The sequence below is a fragment of the Eptatretus burgeri genome, chromosome 4, assembly GCF_056783735.1.
Source record: "Eptatretus burgeri isolate ZD-2024b chromosome 4, Ebu_testis_v1, whole genome shotgun sequence".
Classification (NCBI taxonomy): Eukaryota; Metazoa; Chordata; class Myxini; order Myxiniformes; family Myxinidae; genus Eptatretus; species Eptatretus burgeri.
This window is the reverse complement of record NC_140964.1, coordinates 26,320,921-26,342,548: the sequence shown is the minus strand read 5'-3', so window position 1 is coordinate 26,342,548 and position 21,628 is coordinate 26,320,921. Positions and strand designations below refer to the sequence as shown.

The 21,628-nt window shown below is 44.3% G+C and overlaps 1 protein-coding gene across 1 annotated transcript in view; it reads left to right on the top strand.

The window, feature by feature from the left end:
* The window catches only part of LOC147027672 (transcription factor 12-like), a 415,122-nt gene that overhangs the window by 390,635 nt on the left and 2,859 nt on the right, over window positions 1-21,628 (top strand). Inside the window, exons 16-22 of the mRNA XM_085877215.1 lie at window positions 4,518-4,594; window positions 5,271-5,342; window positions 5,856-6,056; window positions 14,692-14,815; window positions 16,446-16,608; window positions 16,805-17,058; window positions 17,279-17,438. Of these exons, the coding sequence (XP_085733341.1) occupies window positions 4,518-4,594; window positions 5,271-5,342; window positions 5,856-6,056; window positions 14,692-14,815; window positions 16,446-16,608; window positions 16,805-17,058; window positions 17,279-17,433 (1,046 nt within the window). The 3' untranslated portion in view covers window positions 17,434-17,438. The remainder of the gene's footprint in view (window positions 1-4,517; window positions 4,595-5,270; window positions 5,343-5,855; window positions 6,057-14,691; window positions 14,816-16,445; window positions 16,609-16,804; window positions 17,059-17,278; window positions 17,439-21,628) is intronic.

Here is a 21,628-nt window from a genome sequence, read left to right as displayed (position 1 = left end):
TTAAAAGCTCCAATTACACGGGAATGTTTGGTGGTTGTTTCAAAATAGTGGGATTTGGGTCAGGCATCGCTGCAGTGGGGTTGTTCTCAGTAATCGGTGATAGGCTCAAATGAAGCATGCACACTGTTTTTGGTTCTTCCCCCCCCTACTTAATTCGAAGTTGGAATTTGCATGCATCATCATTCTTCAAAATGACTTCTCCATCATGGAATGAGATAGACTTCTCTTAAGGGTAGTTGTTGACTCTGTCTGACAACATGCCAACTACAAAATGTTTTTGTTCTACAGCATCAAGGCTCGTGGAAGAGTAAGGTGATAGACGGTAGTTGATGATGACGGTGATGTTTATGAAGATTATCTTGTAGCCTGAGCATCATGTGGTTGAATGTTAAGCGTTCACCAATTTTTCACACATCCCGAGACCTTTTTATTGTCATGTACAGGATTTAGGCTCATGTGACAGAGGGTATACAGACGAGACACAGTTTTAATAAGGTTGATGCAGCAGCCAAAGGAACTGAACATCTAACTAACCTCAAGACCAAACTTTCAAACTCATCTCCTTCCTCAAAAACCTGGTGGTGCCTTGTCAAGTCTGTCTCTGGAGTACGCTCCCCTCGTCATCCCTTTCCTCTCTTCAAATGGCACCACAGCCGTCTCCGTTCATGACAAGGTTGAATGCCTCAATTCTGTGTTGGCTTCCAAATCTTGCATCCACAAGATTTGGCATCAAATACAGAATGTACCCACCCTACCCAGTCGCACAAAAGTGCTCTTCCCCCTCTGCAGACCTTGATAGAATCACGAGCTGGACCTACACTTGGAATACGTCATTAAATTCAAGCAAATCTCACATTCTCACTCTGACTCTCAGAAAAAGACCATCAGGCAGACCCTCAAGTCTACTTCCTTAACAATAATCTTGAAGAAGTTCACTCACTCACACTTTTGGGCCTCACTATCAGCCATTATTTTTCTTGGACAAACCACATATCTAAGTTGACCTCCAAAGCTAGTCGCCGACTGGGCATCCATCCTCCATCATGAAAAGTCTTTCCTTAGCACATCTGAACTTTTATCCACCCACAAGGGTTTCATCCCCAGCTTGAGGGAGCACTCCTCTCTCCTCTGGGCTGGCACTCCTGCCTCACATCTTGATCAGCTTGACGCCGTGGAAGTTGCGGCCTTCAAGATCATCGGAATCTCCCACGGTGAAGCTGCGTCTCTGAGCCTTTCACATTCACGTTGCAGGCAGTTCGGTGATCTCTGTCTTCTCACATCTCCTTTCTCGATTTGTACCCTCTGCCCTGTCCGTGCTGTGTTAAACCACCACCAGGTTTCTGCAGGGTATGTACATGCAGTCTGCCAGCAACCGTTTTCTGGTGAAACTCCCAAAATCCAGAATCATTGCTCACCTCCGCTCATTTGTTCCTCTTTTATCCTCACATGTGGAACCAATTTCCTCAGTCTTTTCAAACTCATTCATCCCTCCAGGTCTTCAAGACAGCTGTTCATCACCGTCTGAGGTCATCCCACATCCAAAACCATGACCTTTTCTATCCCTGTTAATTCTCCCCAAGCCCACCTCTTTCCCGGGTTCTTTCTTTTATGCCTCCACTGACGAAGTCGCCGGAGGCATAATGTTTCCGGGTTGTCTGTCCGTCCGTCCGTGATAGGTTTTTGTTTCCGCGATAACTTAAGAATAGCCGAAGGGATCCAAGTCAAACTTGGTACAAGTTTGTATAATGTTGTAATAATGTGGGCGGAAGCACACCGGACGTCGTGATGTTGAATAGTTCTCGTTCCTTCCACTTGTGATTGAGAGTTTGTCGTTGTATCCATCGTGTCCATCCCACGTGTCCTCCCCTAATCTTCATTCTTCCCCACATCAGTCATCGCTCCAAGTCTCCCTCGGTTTTTTTTTTGTCCCTCAACCCTGTCGTTGGTGTGTCACACCCCTCCCCCACTTCCCCCTCTCTTTTTTTTGTACGGTTCTCCTTGTTACGTCACGTCCTGGACCGTATTGTTTTCTCGCTCCTCCACAAGCCTCGACACTGTGTAACTGTAAACTGAATAGTCCCAAGTGGGACAGACGCTCATCTCCCGATGGAGGGCGGTCGTGCTCAGGATGTATTAGGTGTTACAGTTGATTTTCAGTTTGATTTGTTGGAAAATTAGGGGGACATGGGCCTGAAAGGCCTGCGATAACACGTTGTATTCACACAGTGAAAACTATGGAGGATGAGCGGCTCCTGAATTGATGAAAACGGTTCCATTAGTTTTTGTCCGGTGATGTTTTGAATCATCACATCTCATCATCATCAAGTCATTTTGCAGTTTCAGAAAAAAATATGGGAGCAGTCGTAGTAGGAGTAGTTTTGAAATGACAACACTTTATTGCAAAATAATTTGTCGCATAACACGGGAGTTTGCCACGATAACCTAGTAATTGACTATCGGTGGCCTAAACGATTCTCACGGCGTTTGGTGCAGAGAAATTGAGGGGGAGGGGGGGACGTGCGGATGATGATCATCGTAGTGTGTATCACATCCATGGAGTGAGTGAGTTGTGTTCCGAGCTGATGTGCTCGGTTCTTGGCGAGTTCAAATCAGGACCTGAAAACGGTTTCCACGTCCATCCCTTGGAGTGTTTCAAGTTCTCATAAAGTGCATCCAATGAATCATGTACCGACCCATCAATGCCCATCTTTTGATATAACTCATCTGCTATCAAGAATTTAATTTAAATCTGGAGAAAACGAGTCGCTTGAGTGCATCTCAAACTGCTTGTTAGCTCGTTATCATTGCACGTGATCTCCATGTAATTACATTTTAAAAATTAATTATCTCACCACCTGGATGGAAATTAAAAAGAAACGGCTCCATTAGTTATTGTGCGTCGACGCCATGAATCATAATGCTGATTGCTGAGTTTCAAAATGATCTGTTGATCTGCCTCGGAGGAGGGAAACAAATGAAAAAAATGTTAACAGACCCACTGCCTGATTGAAAGAATGCCTGACTGACTGTGTCTGACCGACAATGTCTGACTGACTGGATGTCTGACTGACTGACAGAATGTCTGACTGCTTGATTGAAGGCCTGACTGACTGAACGCCCAATTGACTGCCCGACTCGGTGAATGCCTGATTGAATGCCCGACTCACTGAACACCCGATTGAATGCCTGACTGCCAGATTGAATGCCCAACTAGCGGAATGCCTGACTGCCTGATTGAATGCCCAACTAGCGGAATGCCTGACTGCCTGATTGGCTGCCCGACTAGCTGAATGCCTGACTGCCTGATTGGCTGACTAGCTGAATGCCTGATTGAATGCCCGACTAGCTGAATGCCTGATTGAATGCCCGACTAGCTGAATGCCTGACTGCTTGATTGAATGCCCGACTAGCTGAATGCCTGACTGCTTGATTGAATGCCCGACTAGCTGAATGCCTGACTGCTTGATTGAATGCCTGATTGAATGCCCGACTAGCTGAATGCCTGACTGCTTGATTGAATGCCTGATTGAATGCCCGACTAGCTGAATGCCTGACTGCTTGATTGAATGCCCGACTAGCTGAATACCTGATTGAATGCCCGACTAGCTGAATGCCTGACTGCTTGATTGAATGGCCGACTAGCTGAATGCCTGATTGAATGCCCGACTAGCTGAATGCCTGATTAAATGCCTGACGAGCTGAATGCCTGACTGCTTGATTGAATGCCTGACGAGCTGAATGCCTGATTGAATGCCTGATTGAATGCCCAACTAGCTGAATGCCTGATTGAATGCCTGATTATCTGAATGCCTGATTGACTGCCTAACTGACTGATTGAAGGACATTGTTATGGTCTTAACAGCTCGTTGACTCCATCATTGACGAGCGAAATGAGTAGTTATTCTTCACAGGCTGCATTGTGAATGACGTCATCACAAAACTGATGTCCCAAATTGTTTTGTGTTCTTCTTCTCTTTCTCAGTAAACTGGTTGTGCGTAGATGTAATTTTTCACTGGCCTTCGTCGTGAAGTTTTTGAAACGAGCAATTTGATAGTAAATGACATCATGAATGATGTGATACCCCCAAATAGCTCAATATTTATCATGTCAGGGATTCTATAGCATTGAAAGCTGAAACCTCACACACACCTCCGGGGGGGGTGGGGGGGGAGGAAATGTCTCACGAGTGGGTCCGTGACTGACCATTTAATTAATTTTTTTTAAATAATCAGTGTATCGAAGGTATTGAGTTGTCAATGCACAATAAGGTGAGACGTCCAATCATTTATGATGCCAAGAAAATAAATAAGAGGGGTCAATGTCATCCGTTATATCTGCCATGCAGTCCTTTTGTTTACTGCAATAACATGGCTGTCAAAGTTTTAATGTGTTTCCTTACAAGGTCTGAGATACCTGGCAGTAGAACATCCTTTTAGTTTGTGTTTTCCACCACGATGATCAGTTTTTTGAGGACGTTCGTCTTTATGTTGCGTAAATTGTGCTCTCGTTTCAACAGTGGCAGCCGCACAATGGCAGAGATCCTCAAGTCAAGACCCTCCATCCCCGGGCTACGAGAACTCGCTCCACACTCTGGTGCGTACAACGTGCGCAGCTTGCTTCCCTTATGCATTCCTACTACGTACCCCCCAACCCCAACCTCCCCCTTCACCGCTTTCTCTTCATTGTCCAGATCATCTCGTTGCACAGTCCCGTGCTCCACAATACACTGAGATGCATGGTTCACAAAATACGTACAGTCGTACACGATAGAACGTTGAATGAAGCTTTCATGATTTTGCTTTAATTATCCAAGCAACCGATTTGTAGAACACCGTCCTTTTCAAACGTAAAATAAACTTCCTATTGGTGTGCATCATCGTTCCCCTTTTGGGCTCATTCAGACCAAAATGTCCTTTTACTTTGGGGTTTTTTTTTTTTTTAATACCCCATGCAAGTATCCATTCCGCACACACGTGTCTGACGACTTAATTTCTATTGATCTATTTCACCTTTCATTCATTCGTTCATTTTGCCTGCTTTTTTTGCTTTGTTGCACGTACAAAACACTGCGGTCGCTACTAATATTCGTGAACACCTTCACTCGGAATTGATGCGTTTGGCGTTTTTGGTGATGTTGAAATGCGCTTATGCCATTGACTTGCCGCTTGCTCTTTCCCTTTCCTTGCCCAACCCTCCTCAACCTCCTCCTCCCCCTCCTCCACTTCCTTCTCATCCTCCACTTGCTGTCGTGTACCCTGGTTTTGCTCAGAAAAATCGGATTGAGCAGCATCTCCATGAACACTTGCAAGATGCAATGTCTTTCCTAAAGGGTGCCTGTGAGGTATTACTAACCACTCGCCGAACCTGCAACCACCATTTGGCTTTGCAAAGCATGCACTCTTGGTCCTTGCGTCGTTTTCTGTTCGTTTGGTTTAGCACTCTTATTATTTATTTATTTGTTTAGATGTGCTTTGCTTGCTTGTTGGTCCCTTCTTTCCAAAATGCCTGTGGCATGTCTGGCACTTTCTTTTCATTAACGTGAGTCCTTGGTGACACATGTTTGGAGTTTGATATGGAAATGAGAATTGCTTTTTGTTTGTAAATTTGTTCCTTTTTTGGCTGATTAGAATGGTTTATCTCGAGGGGGGTTGTGGGGGCATGATTGGGGGGGGGGATTATTTTCTTTTGGAATGGGCTTTACAGTTTGATTGCAAATAGTGTCATAAAATAAAGCAATCATTTTGGTGTTGAGTTATTTTTATTCATTTATTTATTTATTTTAACATGAGTCTGGTGTCTGTGCTTTGCTGCTGACCAACTTATCTGCCTCGTGCGTTCTCATTCCATCCTTCAGCAGAGCAGGATGGAGGAAAGGCTCGACCGATTGGACGATGCAATTCACGTGATGCGGAACCATGCAGTAGGGCCTGCCCCGGGGTTGGCCGTCAGTCCAGCTGAAGGGCTCGTGACGACCTCGCACAATGGCCCGATGGGAGCCATGGGAACAAGTTACTGTGCTCCTGGCCTTAATCTTGCATCACGGCATTCTTCGCTGGTATGTTTCGCACAGCATCTGTTCAGTGTTTTATTGAAACTAGAAAGTGTTACATTCGAGTCGCGTCTACATTTTGAGGTTGACTGATTTACATTTTGGTCTGATAGGGATCTGGGAGTTTTTTGTTTTTTTTAAGAGAGGTCAGCCACAGAAAAAGGAATGTTTATTTCTTTATTTTATTATCGGCTGAAGAGATCATCTTGACAAAATGTGGGCATTTCTCCATTCCTCCTTATTTATCGTCACCGAACACCAGAACCATTTATGACACAAAACTTACCCGCACGGAGTCATTGGAAAGTGTTTTATAAAAGTGTCCCAAAATTACATTGGATGTGATTGCCTCTTCTGTTCATCCCTGCAGTGATAATTTTCTGAAATTGACAGTCACCACTACTTTTCCTTTGGGATGGGAGGGGAAGGGTGTGAGGAGATGTTTGAATCATGCGCAGGTTCTGATTGTGTTCAACCATTAAGAAGACATTCTCTCATAGTGTCTCAGGCTACACATGCACATGCAGCCTCATGCAAAGTATTTGTGCTTGCGAAACTATTTTAACGGGATGTGACCCAAGATGAATGCGGTTATTCTTTGATTTAAGCACGTTCTCTGCATCGATCTTATTTGCTTCGCCTATTATATTAGTTGTGTTTATTACCTCCGCCACCAAAGGTAGATGGAGGTAAAGTTTTCACCCCTGTCTGTTTGTCCATTTCTTTGTCTGTTTGTGAGCAGGATATCTCGAAAGGTTGTGGATGGATTCGGACGAAATTTCAAGCACATGTTGGGTGTGTGACAAGGACAAATTGATTGGAATTTTGTGAAGATCCAAATTCAGAAACTGGAAATTTTAAAAAGTGATTCTTCACCATTGAAAGATAGAGCCAAAAAGGAAATATAGCACGATATCTCATGAAGTTGTGCATGGATTCGGACCAAACTTGGTGGATAACTTGGGTAGGTGATCATAACAAGCCGATTACATTTTGGTTCAGGTCCAGATCCAGAGCTGGCCTATCAGTGGGATACAAAAATGTAAAGGGTTCAGCCTGGCAGAGGTATGCGCTCGACCGAGTGCCGTTGTAGTCCACCCCTGTTTGTCTGTCTGTCTGTCTGTGAGCAGGATATCTCAAAAATTTATGGATGGATCCGGACGCAATTTCGTGGACAGGTTGGGTGTGTGACAAGGACGAAGTGATTCGATTTTGGTGAAGATCCGGATCTGGATCCGAGAATTTTAAAATTTTAAAGTGATTCTTCACAATTGACATTTCGGGCCAAAAATGATGCATTGCACGATATTTCAAAAAGCTGTGGTCGGATCGATAGAACTTGGTGGATGAGTTGGGTAGGTGACAAGAACAAGCTGATTACATTTTGGTTCAGGTCTCGATGAAGATCTGGCCTCTCAGTGGGATACAAAATGTAAGCTGTTCAGCCTCGCTGAAGGATCGCGTCTTAAGTGTTTTAAAGCCAAAATAGATCGTTAAAATCCACCCATACAATATCCGAAATTTGTTAATAGCTCTTAATAAAAGTTAGACAATTTACAATTTTCACCTTTTGCAAGTGGTTTACTGACCCCTGCTAGAGAGAAGGGGGGTTACAAGCCATGGCACAAAATTTATTTCTCCCACCATCCCCTCTTCCCCCTCCCCAACCCCCACCAAAACCACTCTTGGGGGGAGCTGGGAACGGGCGTTTTTAACTCAATAAAAAAGATGGAATTCTCTCCACGTGTGTATATCTGATCATTATATCATGGAAAACAGCTGGGCCAGTCTTGGAAGACGACTTGCGATTTTCACTGGGGCCTGTGGATTGGTGCAAGTGTTTTAACCACCAATCCCTGCCCATGGGAGAGGGCACTGACACCATATTTCACTCCCAAAGGGAGTGTGTATTGATTTAGTCACACAAAAATCTGGCAATTCTCTGTGGGTATTACGTATGTCTGAACCTTGTTGAATTGAAAACTGCTTGGCCGACCTCCACAAAATCTCCCATATGTGCTTGGGGTACCTGAGTCAGTCATGGGCATGAAATAAATCTTCTCCTCTTCCCCACCCACTCCCCCTGTCCCACAGCCCCTGTGTGAGGGTGTGGTGGCGACACAATTTTCACCTGTACAAGTGGAATAGTAATAATAATAATTACAATATCCCTGTCATGCCGTGAGGTGCATTGGGCTGCCAAAGAAGTTTCATTTGGCTGAGGAGTACAGACCTGGGTGGGTTGCCACTCCGAAGCAGGATACTCGAATGGTTTGTTACCCCAGTAATCCAATCCATTGGGACCAAACTCTGTACAGAGCGTCGGTGCTGTAAAAGCAGTCTCCTTGGTTATTGGGCACGATCCTGGATGTGTCGCCACTCCGACGCAGGATACCCGGATGGCTCGATCATCCCAGCGAGCTGTTACTCATTTTGCCGACCTCAGAAGGATGACAGGCTGAATCAACCCCACCTGGTATTAATTCAACGACACGACAGGGGCTCGAACTCAGGACCCTAAGGTCTTAAGCCAGCCACCTTAACCGTTAAGCCAACACCAGGCTATGTGTGGAATAGTGCAAGTTGTTTAACCACTGACCTCTGCTGGAGGGAGTTGGTATTGAGGTTGGGGAAATGGTCAATTGTGGAGAAAAAAAGAAAGAAAAAAAAGAGAGTCCTTTTGATTCGGGTGGATATCCATATTTTTTGTTGCTTTGTTGGTACCTTTTTAATATAACCAGCCCTTTTGTCGAAAACAACATCTTGTCTTGTCTCCGTCCTGTGGTCATGCTAATTGCCAGTGAAATTGATCATACCACTTGCAGTTTTCACCTGTAGACATGACATCGTGCATGTGATTCACTGACACCATATTTTGCTCCTTGAGGGAGCGGCTATTACGGGTGATCTGAAAACTCAGCGATTAAATTAGTTTAAATGCAATATACAAACTCCTATTCAGTGTTACTATCATGCAGTCCTGTCAAAAGTTCCTCAATGTATTACTTGTACCTTAAAAAAGTGGTATTTACACCGTTTTGCTTAGTGCTGGCTTAGCGGTTAAGGTGGCCGACTTGGTGCCTAAGGGTCCTGAGTTTGAGACCCCTGTCGGTCGTTGAATGTGAATACCAGGTGGGGTTGAGTCAGCCTGTCATCCTTCCGAGGTCAGCGAAATGAGTACCAGTGTACTGGGGTAATAACCGTTCAGGGTAACGTGTCGGAGAGGCGACCCATCCAGGACTGCACTCCTTGCCAATGAACCTGCCTTGGAAGCCCGATGCGCCTTTCCGGTGCGAAAGGAATGGTATTATTTATTAAACAGCATTTTACAGTCTTCTTTTATTCATGGTGATTTATAAAGGGACGTTTACCAAATACTGTATACATTTTGTTACTGGCAAATGCAAGGTCGAGCTTTGGCACCTGCAAAAGAAACTCGGTGAAGGAGCAACATTGAAAGGGGAAGGGATGGTGTTGGGGGAAGTGGAAGTGGGGGGAGATTAATGAGACTGGCACATATTATGTAAAGTGAGAACATCGAGGTCGCAGTGAAGTCCGTGCAAACTAAATACGCTTTCGGTTCACGGCATCACGACAGTCGATGATTGTATAAATACTTTAATTTCCTCTCCTACCATGCACGTACTTCAGGTGTAATGGACTTTTCATCCTGACCTTTGTCTCATCATTGTTTGATGTGAAGTTGAAGCAAAAATTTTAAAATAAACATTATTTTCTCTTCCCTCTGATCTCTTGCCAATAGCAGCTGGGGCTGTTTTAGGGTTAAAGTTTTTATTTTTTTTTTATTTGGCCTATGTGCACATGTGCAATTATTTATTTCCAATTTTTTTTTTCCCCTTAGCCATATTAGCTTCGGCCTACCTGCATTTTCATTCACTTATTATTACCAAGTCGCTCCAGCATCCGTTCCAGAGCGAATCGACGGGGTCATTTTTATTACTCGCTACGTGGATATTTTATTTTTCTTCTGATCATTCAAAAAGACAGTCGTGTTTGTGTTTAAAAGCGATCAGCTCATGTTTGAACAGGCTTTTTGTTTGTTCGTCTTTGTGTCGAGTTGTTGGGAAACCAAGGCCATTGGGGATTAATTTTAAAATGAATAACTTTTGGCGATGCCAAGTTTACTGTAATATCGAGAGTGGGTCGTGCGAAGGGGACGGTCTCTTTGGATTGAAGGATTTTAAAGATTAGTTGTGTTTGTAGGTTTGAGTTTTGCCACTTTGTTTTATCACCAAAATAATTGAGAAAACTGCCATTGGATTTGCTCGTTCGATTCATGACATTGAAATCGCGTGGTTGATCGATTTGTGCACTTGATTATTTCACAACAAAGTTGATCACAAACATTTTTACAACAACCAATTCGTAATCATACAGAAGAGCTGTCAAAATAAGCGATAGCTTGAAGGATTGGCCAGCCCTTTTAAAATAAAGGGAATTTTATAAAAGAAACTGCATAATGCAAGATAGAAAAGAAACAAAAGCAAAGCAAGAAGAGAAAGTCCTCATGTCATCATTTTGGCCCACAATATCTGATAGAAAATTTACCTCCCTGCGGTGTCAAAGTATGCAATTGTTTACATGATGATGGAACTTTCTTCGTTATCCACCGAAGGCAATTTCTTCTTTGGTACGAAGTCACGGTCGATTTGACATTTAAATAGAAAGTAGTTTCTGTTGTAAAGCACCAGAGAGTTCTCTCGAACAGGCCCGCGACATGGAGATAGTCGACCAATCTCCCAGGAGCGACCCAAGGATCCCCCACATCCAAGATGGTGTGCCCTGCATTTGTGAATCTTGGGCGACGAGATAGAGATAGAGAGAGAGACAGAGAGAGAGAGACAGAGACAGAGACAGAGAGAGAGAGACAGAGAGAGAGACAGAGACAGAGACAGAGACAGAGACACTCTGACCGTGGCCGCGCTGCCCTGACACATTCGGGCAGCAAAGAAGAGTGGGGATGATTTCTCCTTCCCCCCCCCCGACTTATCTTGGGGGGGTGGGGGTACAACCACTACAAAGAGGCATCCCTGATAGTTGCGAGAAACAGAGTTGTCATAAACTACACACGACAGCAATTAACAGGCAAGAAGCAGGTAATTAATGAGTCAGCTGTTGTCATTCAAAAAAAAACAAAATTCACAGATTTTTTTTATAGGAGTCCATTGAACTCAAGTTTTGAACTTAAGAGGAAGGAATATCAGCGGGTCGAGAATTCCAAATGTCGGGACCAGAGTGTCTCATAGACTTACGGGCCATCACTGTTTTTGGATTTGAGAGGTGACATTTTATGGACCATCTTATGGGATAAGAGTGAGCATCTTTATTAAATCGAAATATATCAGAAAAAGGAGGTGGGCAATTGACCAGAATTCACAAAGGGCATTTTGTAAAAATAAAAAAATATTTCATTTATAACAAAAATACAACCATATACCTTATCTCATTGAAGTTCTACCTTCCTGTTGGAACTGATTTAGTGAATATTGCAATCTATTGCCCTTGGTAAAGTGATAAATGAGTTAAACTGCCCAAGTTCAAACTCATTACCATATCTTGTGGGATATGAATACACCAGCAGCAACAAAAACCGTCTTTTGTATTTTGACAAGAACTCTCGTTCTACATTCTTTTGTGCGTGGTTGTTCAAGCTTTGGATAGTTCAGCTGCGCTAGTTCAAGTGTTTTGTGAGGCACACTCACCATTGAGTGATGGGCACAGCTGTATGCAAATTAACTCTGAAAAGTTATGCCTGAAAAGAAAAGGCTCTGTTTAAGATTATGTGCAGCCCGAAGAAGTCTCCTTTTGGGTGTTGTTTCAGCAAATGGCATCGGGTGCATGATAAACCACCACCTGGGTATTTAACCACCTGCCGTGGGATTTAGTCTGTTTATGGAGGATAATAGAGAGAAAGAGAGAGAGAGACAGGGACAGGGAGAAAGACAGAGAGATAGAGACAGAGAGGAGATATGGAGACGTGGACAAGTTCCATAACAGCTAAAAAGAGGAGAAAATAAAGTGTCGCTTGCTGCGGTCGAACAGCGGGGGCGTGCTGCCAATTGTAACTCCAATAATTTTATGGAGAAGAGGTATAAAAAAAAATATTGTACATGTCGCAGCTATTTTGGAAAGTTCAGTCCAGTTGCTTTGAGGCCACTGTTTTTATTTAATTTCCCTTTGGCTAGATAAGAACACATCAGCATTTAAGTGACTGGCTGCACATGGTCGTCACAGGTAAGAGTCACGATTGGGCATGTAATGTCGTAATAATAATTTTTTTATGACTAAATGTCCACGGCTCGTGAAGGAGCTCAAGTTGACTTACTCCTTGGACTGTTCAAGGATAAGGTACATTGTTTTGATTTTGAGGCTTCCTGCTCAACCGCTGCTTTCAAATGTTTACGTTGGTGAAACCTGCACCTTGGGTTGTCCAATGTTCTTGTTGTGTGCACATTTTTATATCCGCCACCAATGGGGGACAGTGGTTATGTTTTCACCTATCTCGAAATGTTATGGACGACTTCAGACGAAACTTGACGGAGAGTTTGGGTGTTTGACAAGGACGAATTGATTCGATTTTGGTGAAGATCTGGATCCTTGGATTTTTTTTCAAGTGATTCTTCAACATTGAGAAAAAGGACCAAAAACGATATATAGCATTAGATTTCAAAAAGTTTTGGACAGATTTTGATGGGATTGGTGGATGAGTTGGGAAGGTGACAAGAACAGGTCGATGAGATTTTGGTCCAGGTCCGGATGCAGGTCCTGCCTATCAGTGGGACACAAAATGTAAACTGTTCAGCCTGGTGGAGGTATGCTCTCGATCGAGCGCCATTCTAGTCGACTCTGCAGCCATTTCTGTTTGTCCATGTCTGTTCATTCATTCCATGTTTTTATCATTAATCGTTCTGTGGATCTTATTTTGTAATTGCGCTTTCCACAAAGGCACACAAGGCTCGTTGATGTCATCGTAATGATTCTGGGGTGGATTCTGCTCGTTTGTGTCTTCGTTTTCTTCATTGGCTCGGTCGTAATGCTCTAAGTGTAACTCCAGGCATGAAGCCCAATAGAATGACACCGTCAATTTCGTGGGAAACACTCGCAATTAACTTTTCCACCCAAAAATTTCCTTAAATATCCTCTTGACGAGAGTTGTTTTTGTTTGTACGTATTGCATCGCTCCATTGATTTGGTGTTCCTTGTTTAGCTTTTGAAGTGCTAAACCATCACTGTTCTCCTGTAATACGATGGTAACGTCGAGTAAAACTTCATTTTCCAACTTTTAACACTTTCGGTAATAAAAATGGTGCTCTTTTTTCCTGATTTATTTATTTTCATGTTTTCTGTGTTTGTTTTTTGTTAGATCAAAACTTTGGGGAAATGTTTCAAGTTTAGCTGAAGAATTGCCCTTTGCTGTTGTGTGTGTATTCTTGGGAAGGGTCATGACTTCTGGACATTCCTAACCAAGTGTTTGCTGCGTCCTTTATTTTTGTATCCTCTCTTTACTGTGGAAACAGCACCTGAGGAATGCAGGTTTTGCTGCCAATGAGCACCACGGGTGTTCCGTAAGTCCTGGAAGAGCTGCCATTTGTCATTGGATAGTACAAAATTACGTCACAATTTCTCTTACATTATGGAAGTGCAGTCTGCAAGCACAATGGAACACGACTGTGTTATCGAGGAAGGTAATCATTGGCTTAACACAACAAATAACACGTCGTCTTCATTTGTGTCTTCATCGAATCAAAATCGCTGAGCGGGAGTACCAACAAGCATTTAAGGAATGCAACCAATCTCTGCAAGCCGCAATGTGCCCCCAGGACTGTCTGCTTCTTGTTTGTTCCTTTATTCTCCACTTTTCCTTCCAAACTGTCATCTTGACTTTGTCCAGAGCTGTTGCCTGCCTTTTAAGCTCCAGCTCAATGGGCCACTTGTTGAAACATCCTCGCCAAAGCCAGAATGGAGGCCCGTTCCTGATTAATAGCACGTGAAGATGCCCGGCCCTGAAACGGCCTTTATGCAGTCGGCTCTTGGTTCTGAATGCCGTATTCACAACCATTTCTTAATTGAAGGGCCACGCATCTGCTTCCCTCGGGTTGTGTAGATGTGCGCACTACCTTATGGTACAGAGCTGTACAAGTACCACGATACTTGTGGTGTGTTTGCTTTGTCACACAATTGTGTGGCAGTCGTTATGGTGGGCGTGAGTGTAATGTTCAATTGGCAAATCGAGGCCTCCATATTTGTTGAAAGGTATTTTTGAGAGGATAACTGCTCGTTTGTTGGATTATTGAAAGTATTACTCTTTCACAGAAGACTTGCCGAAGAATTTTGAATGAAGAAAAGCAACAGTCTTGGGAAGAAGTCCTTTTTCAAGGTTGTACGTCGATTGTTGAGTAGTTGTAGGTTATTATGGCCAGGTGAGGCTTATCTAAGGCTTGTGCCAGCTGCATCTGTCACCTCCTCACTTAAGATGAGTCCTGTATAAAATGTGACGTATAAGAGGTATCGTCACCGTTATGACTCAGGAGTTTGGGGGATGATTAAATCGACCACAGCTTTACTTTATTGGCTCCCTTTTTGCTGATGTCTTTGCTTCCTTCCCTTTGCTTGCTGTCAGGGTGGTGCGTCCAATCGTGAGGACAGTGCCATCATGCACGGTGCACCTGGAGCTTTGGTCACCTCAGCCGTGCCCACCTCGTCCACTGCCAATGAACTCAGCCCTCCCCTCGACAGCTATCGAGGTGAGCAACCATAGGAAACGTGTATTTTGGGGACTGTGACGTGCCAGGAAAGCACCGTGGGCGAACTCGCAATCCTCGGTAGACCGTTTGCCAAATGTGCACCTTGCTTGGCACCCTGTACAGTGTTCAGCAAAATTGTGCACTTGCATTAAAATGAAGAACTGGCCTTTTTCGTGAAGCTTGGTGTCGATCTACATCTACAGAGAGGTGGAACGACACAGGAAATCAACAGGCGTTGATCGGGATATGCTCGCCACCATTGGAAGCAAGGGGAAGCCGATGTTTCGGGGCATTCTCTTTTGCTCTGACAGAGGGTTAACACCCGAAACGTCGGCTTCCCCTTGCTCCCCAGAGCGGTTAGCATACCTCGATCGACATCCCGGTGATTTCATCTCGTGTGCACTTCCATTGCCTTGCTGGCTTTTCTCTGGTGACCTCAATTATGGCGTACATGTTGATCAAGATCCATTGCCTGTTAAAACTGTGATCGTGTAGTGTTCACGCTGGAGACTGATTTTCAAGAGGGGTTAACTACCTGTTGTGGAAAATAATATTGTATTTATATATTTGCTTCATTTGAGAGATTGGCTGGCGAGATGGCCTCGAGGTATGCATGCTTATTTCTGAGCTGCCAAGCCAAGGTTCGAATCCCAACCCAGCTATAAACTGTCATCCCGCTGTTTCAGAAGCAGGGTGATTAATCAATGTGTGTGCTGTCCTTCGGATGGACGTCAAACGGGTGTCCTGTTTGCATGAGTTGTTGGAAGTTGAACATCCCCACGGTTTTATTCGCGAAGAGTAGACCAGCCATCGCCGGCAGCATGATCAAATTATAAATTCCTGAATTCCTGTGTTTGAGCGGCGATCCTTCCAAGATTGTAACCCAAGCCAAGAAACGAATTCGGCATCACCGTCGCTCTGCATCGAGCATGGTACATGAATGAAATGAATGAATGAATTTGAGAGATTGGAGGCAGACACGGCAGTGGCGCTGAGCTTGGGCCATGAAAGCGCTAGACACTTGCATCTACGGTCTTTCAATAATTTTAAGCGTGGCTTTAGATTTTTCTGGTTTTTGTTTTGTTCCTTTGTAAACCTCGCGTCAAAACAATTAAATAGGAACCTATTGTTTGTGTACCTGTGATGTTGAACACCAGTTTTCAATACAGTGCATCTCGAGTTGTTTAGCAAGCAAATGGCACGAAATATTTCACTCATCTTTGTTGTTGTAGTACCTGAAATATAATTTCAAGGTTTCCTTGTCCATTATGTTCGGCAATACGAGGGAGAAATATGTTGTAATTTACTTTCACATTGAAGTAAGCATGTGCAGTGCTTACACAACCTTTATTTATCATGACAGGATAATCCAAAATGCCTGCATTGCCTCATTGGTTGGATCCCCAGTCAAGGTCCCCATTGTGTGCTCTCTTGGCTGCCATGATTAAACACCACCTGAGCAGTGATTAATCACCCCCTGCCCCTCCCCCCACCCCCATCCCCTTCCACCCTTGATTTTAAAGGATTTCTTCCCAACATTGTTGCTTTTCTTCATTTAAATTTCTTACTCAGGCCTCTCATCTCCACCCACCATCCCACCCCATTTCACCTTAATCCTTTACTGTTCAAGCTGTAGCAATTGTAGATGCCACCCCACCATCGGCAGCCACGCCAGGCAGTAGCACCGAGCTGAAATCTGATGATGGAGACAAAGACGGCAGCTCTGGCGAATTTGAGCTCCCAGATGAGAAGAAGATGGAGGAAGAGCACAAACTGGGCTCACGAAGCAGCAGGTGAGGCCTACCTAAGGCCTTCTCAGGCCACTTTAACGTAGAATGAAACCTTTCTGGGTTCTGTTGAACAAATTCTTACCGACATTTGATATTGAAGTCCGTGTGTACATCCATGACATGGTAAAATGATGATAGTTTTTTGGCAGTGTTGCATTCTTTTTTTCCATCGATGGTTGAGGTGAGTCATTTCTGACAGCGTTGGAGCTCTATCCCCCGGTAGCAACCCGGACGACGAGGATTTGACACCGGAGCAAAAGGTGGAACGTGAGCGCGACCGGCGCATGGCCAACAATGCGCGTGAACGCCTGCGTGTGCGCGACATCAACGAGGCATTCAAGGAGCTGGGCCGCATGTGCCAGCTGCACCTCAACACCGAGAAACCGCAGACAAAGCTGCTCATCCTGCACCAGGCTGTCACTGTCATTCTTAGTCTGGAGCAACAGGTTCGAGGTGAGACCAGGACGACTCACTCAGGCACAGGTTAACAGGGATTATATTAAGGGAGGTTTGTATGTCGAACATCCACGGGTTATTTCAGCCCAAGACAACATCTAATCATCGGAGGACATATCTGACTACTTTATTCATGAGGTTTATACCATATTGTGTTTCATTTTCATTAATTCTGAAATGCACTGGCATGAGTAATTTTAATCTTTCCTTTTCTCAGAGCGAAACCTCAATCCTAAAGCTGCCTGCCTTAAGCGTCGTGAAGAGGAGAAAGTGTCTGCTGGGGCAGGGGCCGACAGATCTTCATCTCTCACTGCCTCACATCCCATCTCTCACCAAGGACTAGATGCTCCGAACCCCTTGGGCCATCTATAAACCAGGTGAGTAATTGCAGTGGTAGGAGATCTCGCCTCTTCACAAAATTTATCGCCGATCTTCTTTTTCTTCTTCTTCTTCTTCTTCATTAACGGCCACAATTACCGTATTTTCCGGTGAATAAACTACGGCCGTGTATTAACCGCACCCATGTTTTTCACCCTCAAAATAAATGAATATATTGATCATTTTATTTTCTGATCTGGATCTAAATACGTTTGTACATGAACAATGTACAGAACAAAGTGATGGAGGTATCAACGTGCTTACTCCCATGTTTGCTTAATTTTGTCTAACGTCTTATTCTCATTTTCAAGAAGTTGAGAGAGGAGAGGACACCAATAAATTTTTATTTTTCTTTCTTATTTTTTTTAATATTTCCGTGTTCAGGGGGTTAAATTAATGATCGCACTCCCGATCCCGATGTCGTGGACGGAGGGTGAACACCGACCTGGACGGATAGCCGAACGATTCTACTGCAGCCGAACAGCCAACATCCCCGGAGATTATAGCACGCGTGGGATGGAAACAACGAGGGTGTTTTCCATAAGTGCCAACCAGGACAGAAGCACACGGGTTTATACTCGAACCCACAACGGATAGACAAACACAGTAGATTTAACAAATGAGGGTTTAATAAGAGTAATTCAATGATTCTTAATGAAAATAAATCAACGCGTGAGGTAATGAAACTTGAGGTAAAGTAAATCCTAATTTGAGACACAGTTATCCACACAGTTATCCCTTTATTCTGGCACTTAGCTGTGTGTCCAGAGATGGTCTTTTAGGAGCCTGGCGATGGAGCCGCGTAGTCGCTGGCGGGAAACCGCACCCAAAAATGGCGCCAAGTCGCTCTCTGAGCGGGAAAAGTACGTGGTAATTCGCACGGATGGTCCTCCTTCGTTAAGGGCCCACAAACCTTCGTACAGTCTCTTCTCACGATCGAACTGCCGATGCCACTCCTCTCTTGACACCAAGTCCGCTCGCAGCCAATGGAGCGGCCTTTCTCTTCGCACATACAATGGGATGCTGCTGAGTTATCGCTGAGAGACGCCTCTCATTCTTCTCTTTCATAAAACGTACCACTTTATGACTCAGCCCAACAGACGATGACGAGCGTCCTGTTCCAGCATGTGAACAACTTCTCCCCAGCACGAACACGAGAATTGCGCGGCTATTTCGTCGTGCCGAGAAGAGAGCAAAAACGAGACCCTCTGTCTCAACCACATTCCTAAGACCAACTATCTTCTCTTCGATCATGCCCTGTTGTCTCTCTTGCCCCTTCTCTGATGTCACACCGACCAATCCCAAACCTCAGTGCGTGGCCTGCCGGTTGTGATTGTGAAAGCGTCATTCCTTTTTCTAGCCAGCTTTGCAAATGCAAAAACATAGGAAAAGGTCACGGGGCAATCAGTTACTCGGAGAAATTATCCTGAAACCCTCCCTCGTTAACACAGCACCCCCCCCCTCCTCACTAAAGATGAATCCTGTATAAAATGTGATGTACAAGAGGTATCGTAGCCGTTATGACTCAGGAGTTTGGGGCATGTAACAATTTTAAGCTGACAGTTTTCCCAACTTAGTTTACATCGAGATATCTTCTCCTCGTTCACAGACCATGTTACGCGAGACAATCCTTCTTTTCCTTTGAAGTTCCTCCATCTACCCAACAAACATAACAATATTATAAAGAGGATTCTCTTTTGTTACAAGAAAAAGGAAGAAAAGGGATTCATTCTGGTATCATACATATTTCTTGTGCATTTGTGGCCCTGAAAAGGGCCGTTTGGGTTTGATGAAGCTTTTCAGCTAAACCCGAGGAAATCCTCGTCAATGCTTTCCTCGTCGAAGACAGCACGTAACTCCTCGTCTGAATCAGGGTAGAGCAAGTCTCCGTCACTGTCATTTGCAACCTCCTCCTCCTCCCAAATGATGTCCGACGGTATCTCCTCCCACAACTTGACGACCCAGCCACAAATCATCAGAAAGTCGACCTTTCTCATCCTCCCGCTCTTGGTGTAGGCATTCTCCCCACTCATTATCCAGTCAGACCAGCAGCGACGTAGCCCGTCCTTGAACGGCTTGTTGATGGACACAGCGAGGGGCTGCAGGAGCAATGTCATCCCACCTGGGATGACGACGAGATCAGTGATGGTTCGACGGAGCAGCGCTTTGGTGTCGTTGGTCTTGTGACAACTGAACGCATCCAGGACTAGCATGCTCTGTCGGCGGGAGAGAGCACCATCCGGCCTACTACTTCAGACCGTGCGCACCCAGTCCTGGACCAGTCCCTCGTCTATCCACCCCTTTTGCTGTGAACAAACAATGATGCCAACTGGAAACTTGTCTGTGAGCATTGTCTTCCTCTTTAACACGACATGCGCGAGAAGCTTGCCACCGTCTGCGGTGCAGCTGTGAGCACGACGGTGAATCGGTCCTTCTTGTGACCAGTAGTGTTGATCATCACATTGCGCGCAAGCTTATTTGAGGTGGATGTTCCGTGATGAGACTCGAGCTCAAGAGTCTCCAACCTTTTTGGGCGGAGGGCCACAAGTCCAAAGTGGTGAGGGGCGGAGGGCCGCACCCAAAAAAAGGACGCTAAATTCCGAAAATATATATATATATATATATATATATATATATATATATATATATATATATATATATATATATATATATATATATATATAATTAATATGCGGAAATTTAAACAAAAATTCGTGCTGAATATATTTTTCTTGCCAACGAATATGATAAATGAATAATCGTGTAAAAAACGCGTGTCTAATATGAATCAAAATCATCATAAAAATTACAGAACGCTTTGATCATTGACCCTGGCAAATTGGCAGTATCACGGGCCGCATTGTAATGTAAACTTAATATGGCACCGCGGGCCGCATAAATCCGTCTAAGGGGCCGCATATGGCCCGCGGGCCGCAGGTTGGAGACCCCTGCTCCAGCTATTGTGAATAATTCCTCTTTTGATGTGAGACCAGGTGTTCTTCATCTTCTTTTGTGTTGAATGGCTTTTTCAAAGCTCTATATATGCCATGCACCAAAACTCCGAGCATCTCCAGGCATCTCCGGATGTTTCCGAGCATGGGTTTATTTAATGTCCGCACACGGTTAATAAAACGCTGTATAAAATCTTAACCTGAACAGATTTTCAAAATTTAAACGGTGGAATTGAGCATAACATCAGTTACAACTGATTAAAAAGAAAGTGTTCATTTGGAATACAATTTAAATTCAGCATTGATCGTTTTTATGACTAATTTTTTTCTATTCCCGTTTATTAACCGAAACTCCAACTTTTACCTTTTTTGCCGATAAAAAAGTGCGGTTGATACACGGGCAAAATACGGTATTCCCACATTCTTGCGGTGTTGCTAGGGGAAGTTTTGACCCAAGTCCTTCACGAACTGGCTGGCCAGGCCTAACATTCAATGAAGATTATGGAAGGAATTTGGGATTTGTTCAGGGTACCAGTGGTAGCTCACCTACTCTTTGCGAAGGACACAGTGGGATCTTGCTTCCACCAACTGATGTCGGCAGATGGGATGCTAATTTAACGTCCATCCGAGGGACGGCACACACATTGATGAATCACTCTGCCTGTGAAACACAGTTTCGAGCTGGTATGAGATTCAAACCGAGACTAGATGGTTTCGAGACTAGTGCACATACCTCTCGGCCATCCTGCCAGCCGAAAATGTATTGCCGATCTCTTCTCTCCCCCCTCCCCGCCCTCCCTTCCTCTCCCTGCCCTCCCTTCCTCTCCCCAAGAAACACCAGTGAATACTTTCATTCCTAAATCCTCAGATCTTGCCATTTCTTTGCATTAAAAAACTAAGAATCCAACAGCTGTCAGATTTTGCTCGAAGCACATTACCAGTCACGAGACGTTCGGCATTTCAAAGCTGATTTCGCATGAACGTCAACACATCCATGTTCTTCGTCAAATCAAATTATTTTGATTGCAAATTGCATTCTTCTTCGCCCTCCCCTCCTCTGCTTATTCAATGCCATCAACTTCAAAATCATAAAAGTCGACATTTGCAATCCTCATATTCTCGGAGCAATTCCATGCTCTCTGCAGCATTAGCTATCTTCATTAACGCAACCTGTGGAATGCACATCACCTCGCCAAGACTCGAGCAATCGCCCTAACAGCTCCTTGTGCTCCTTGGCA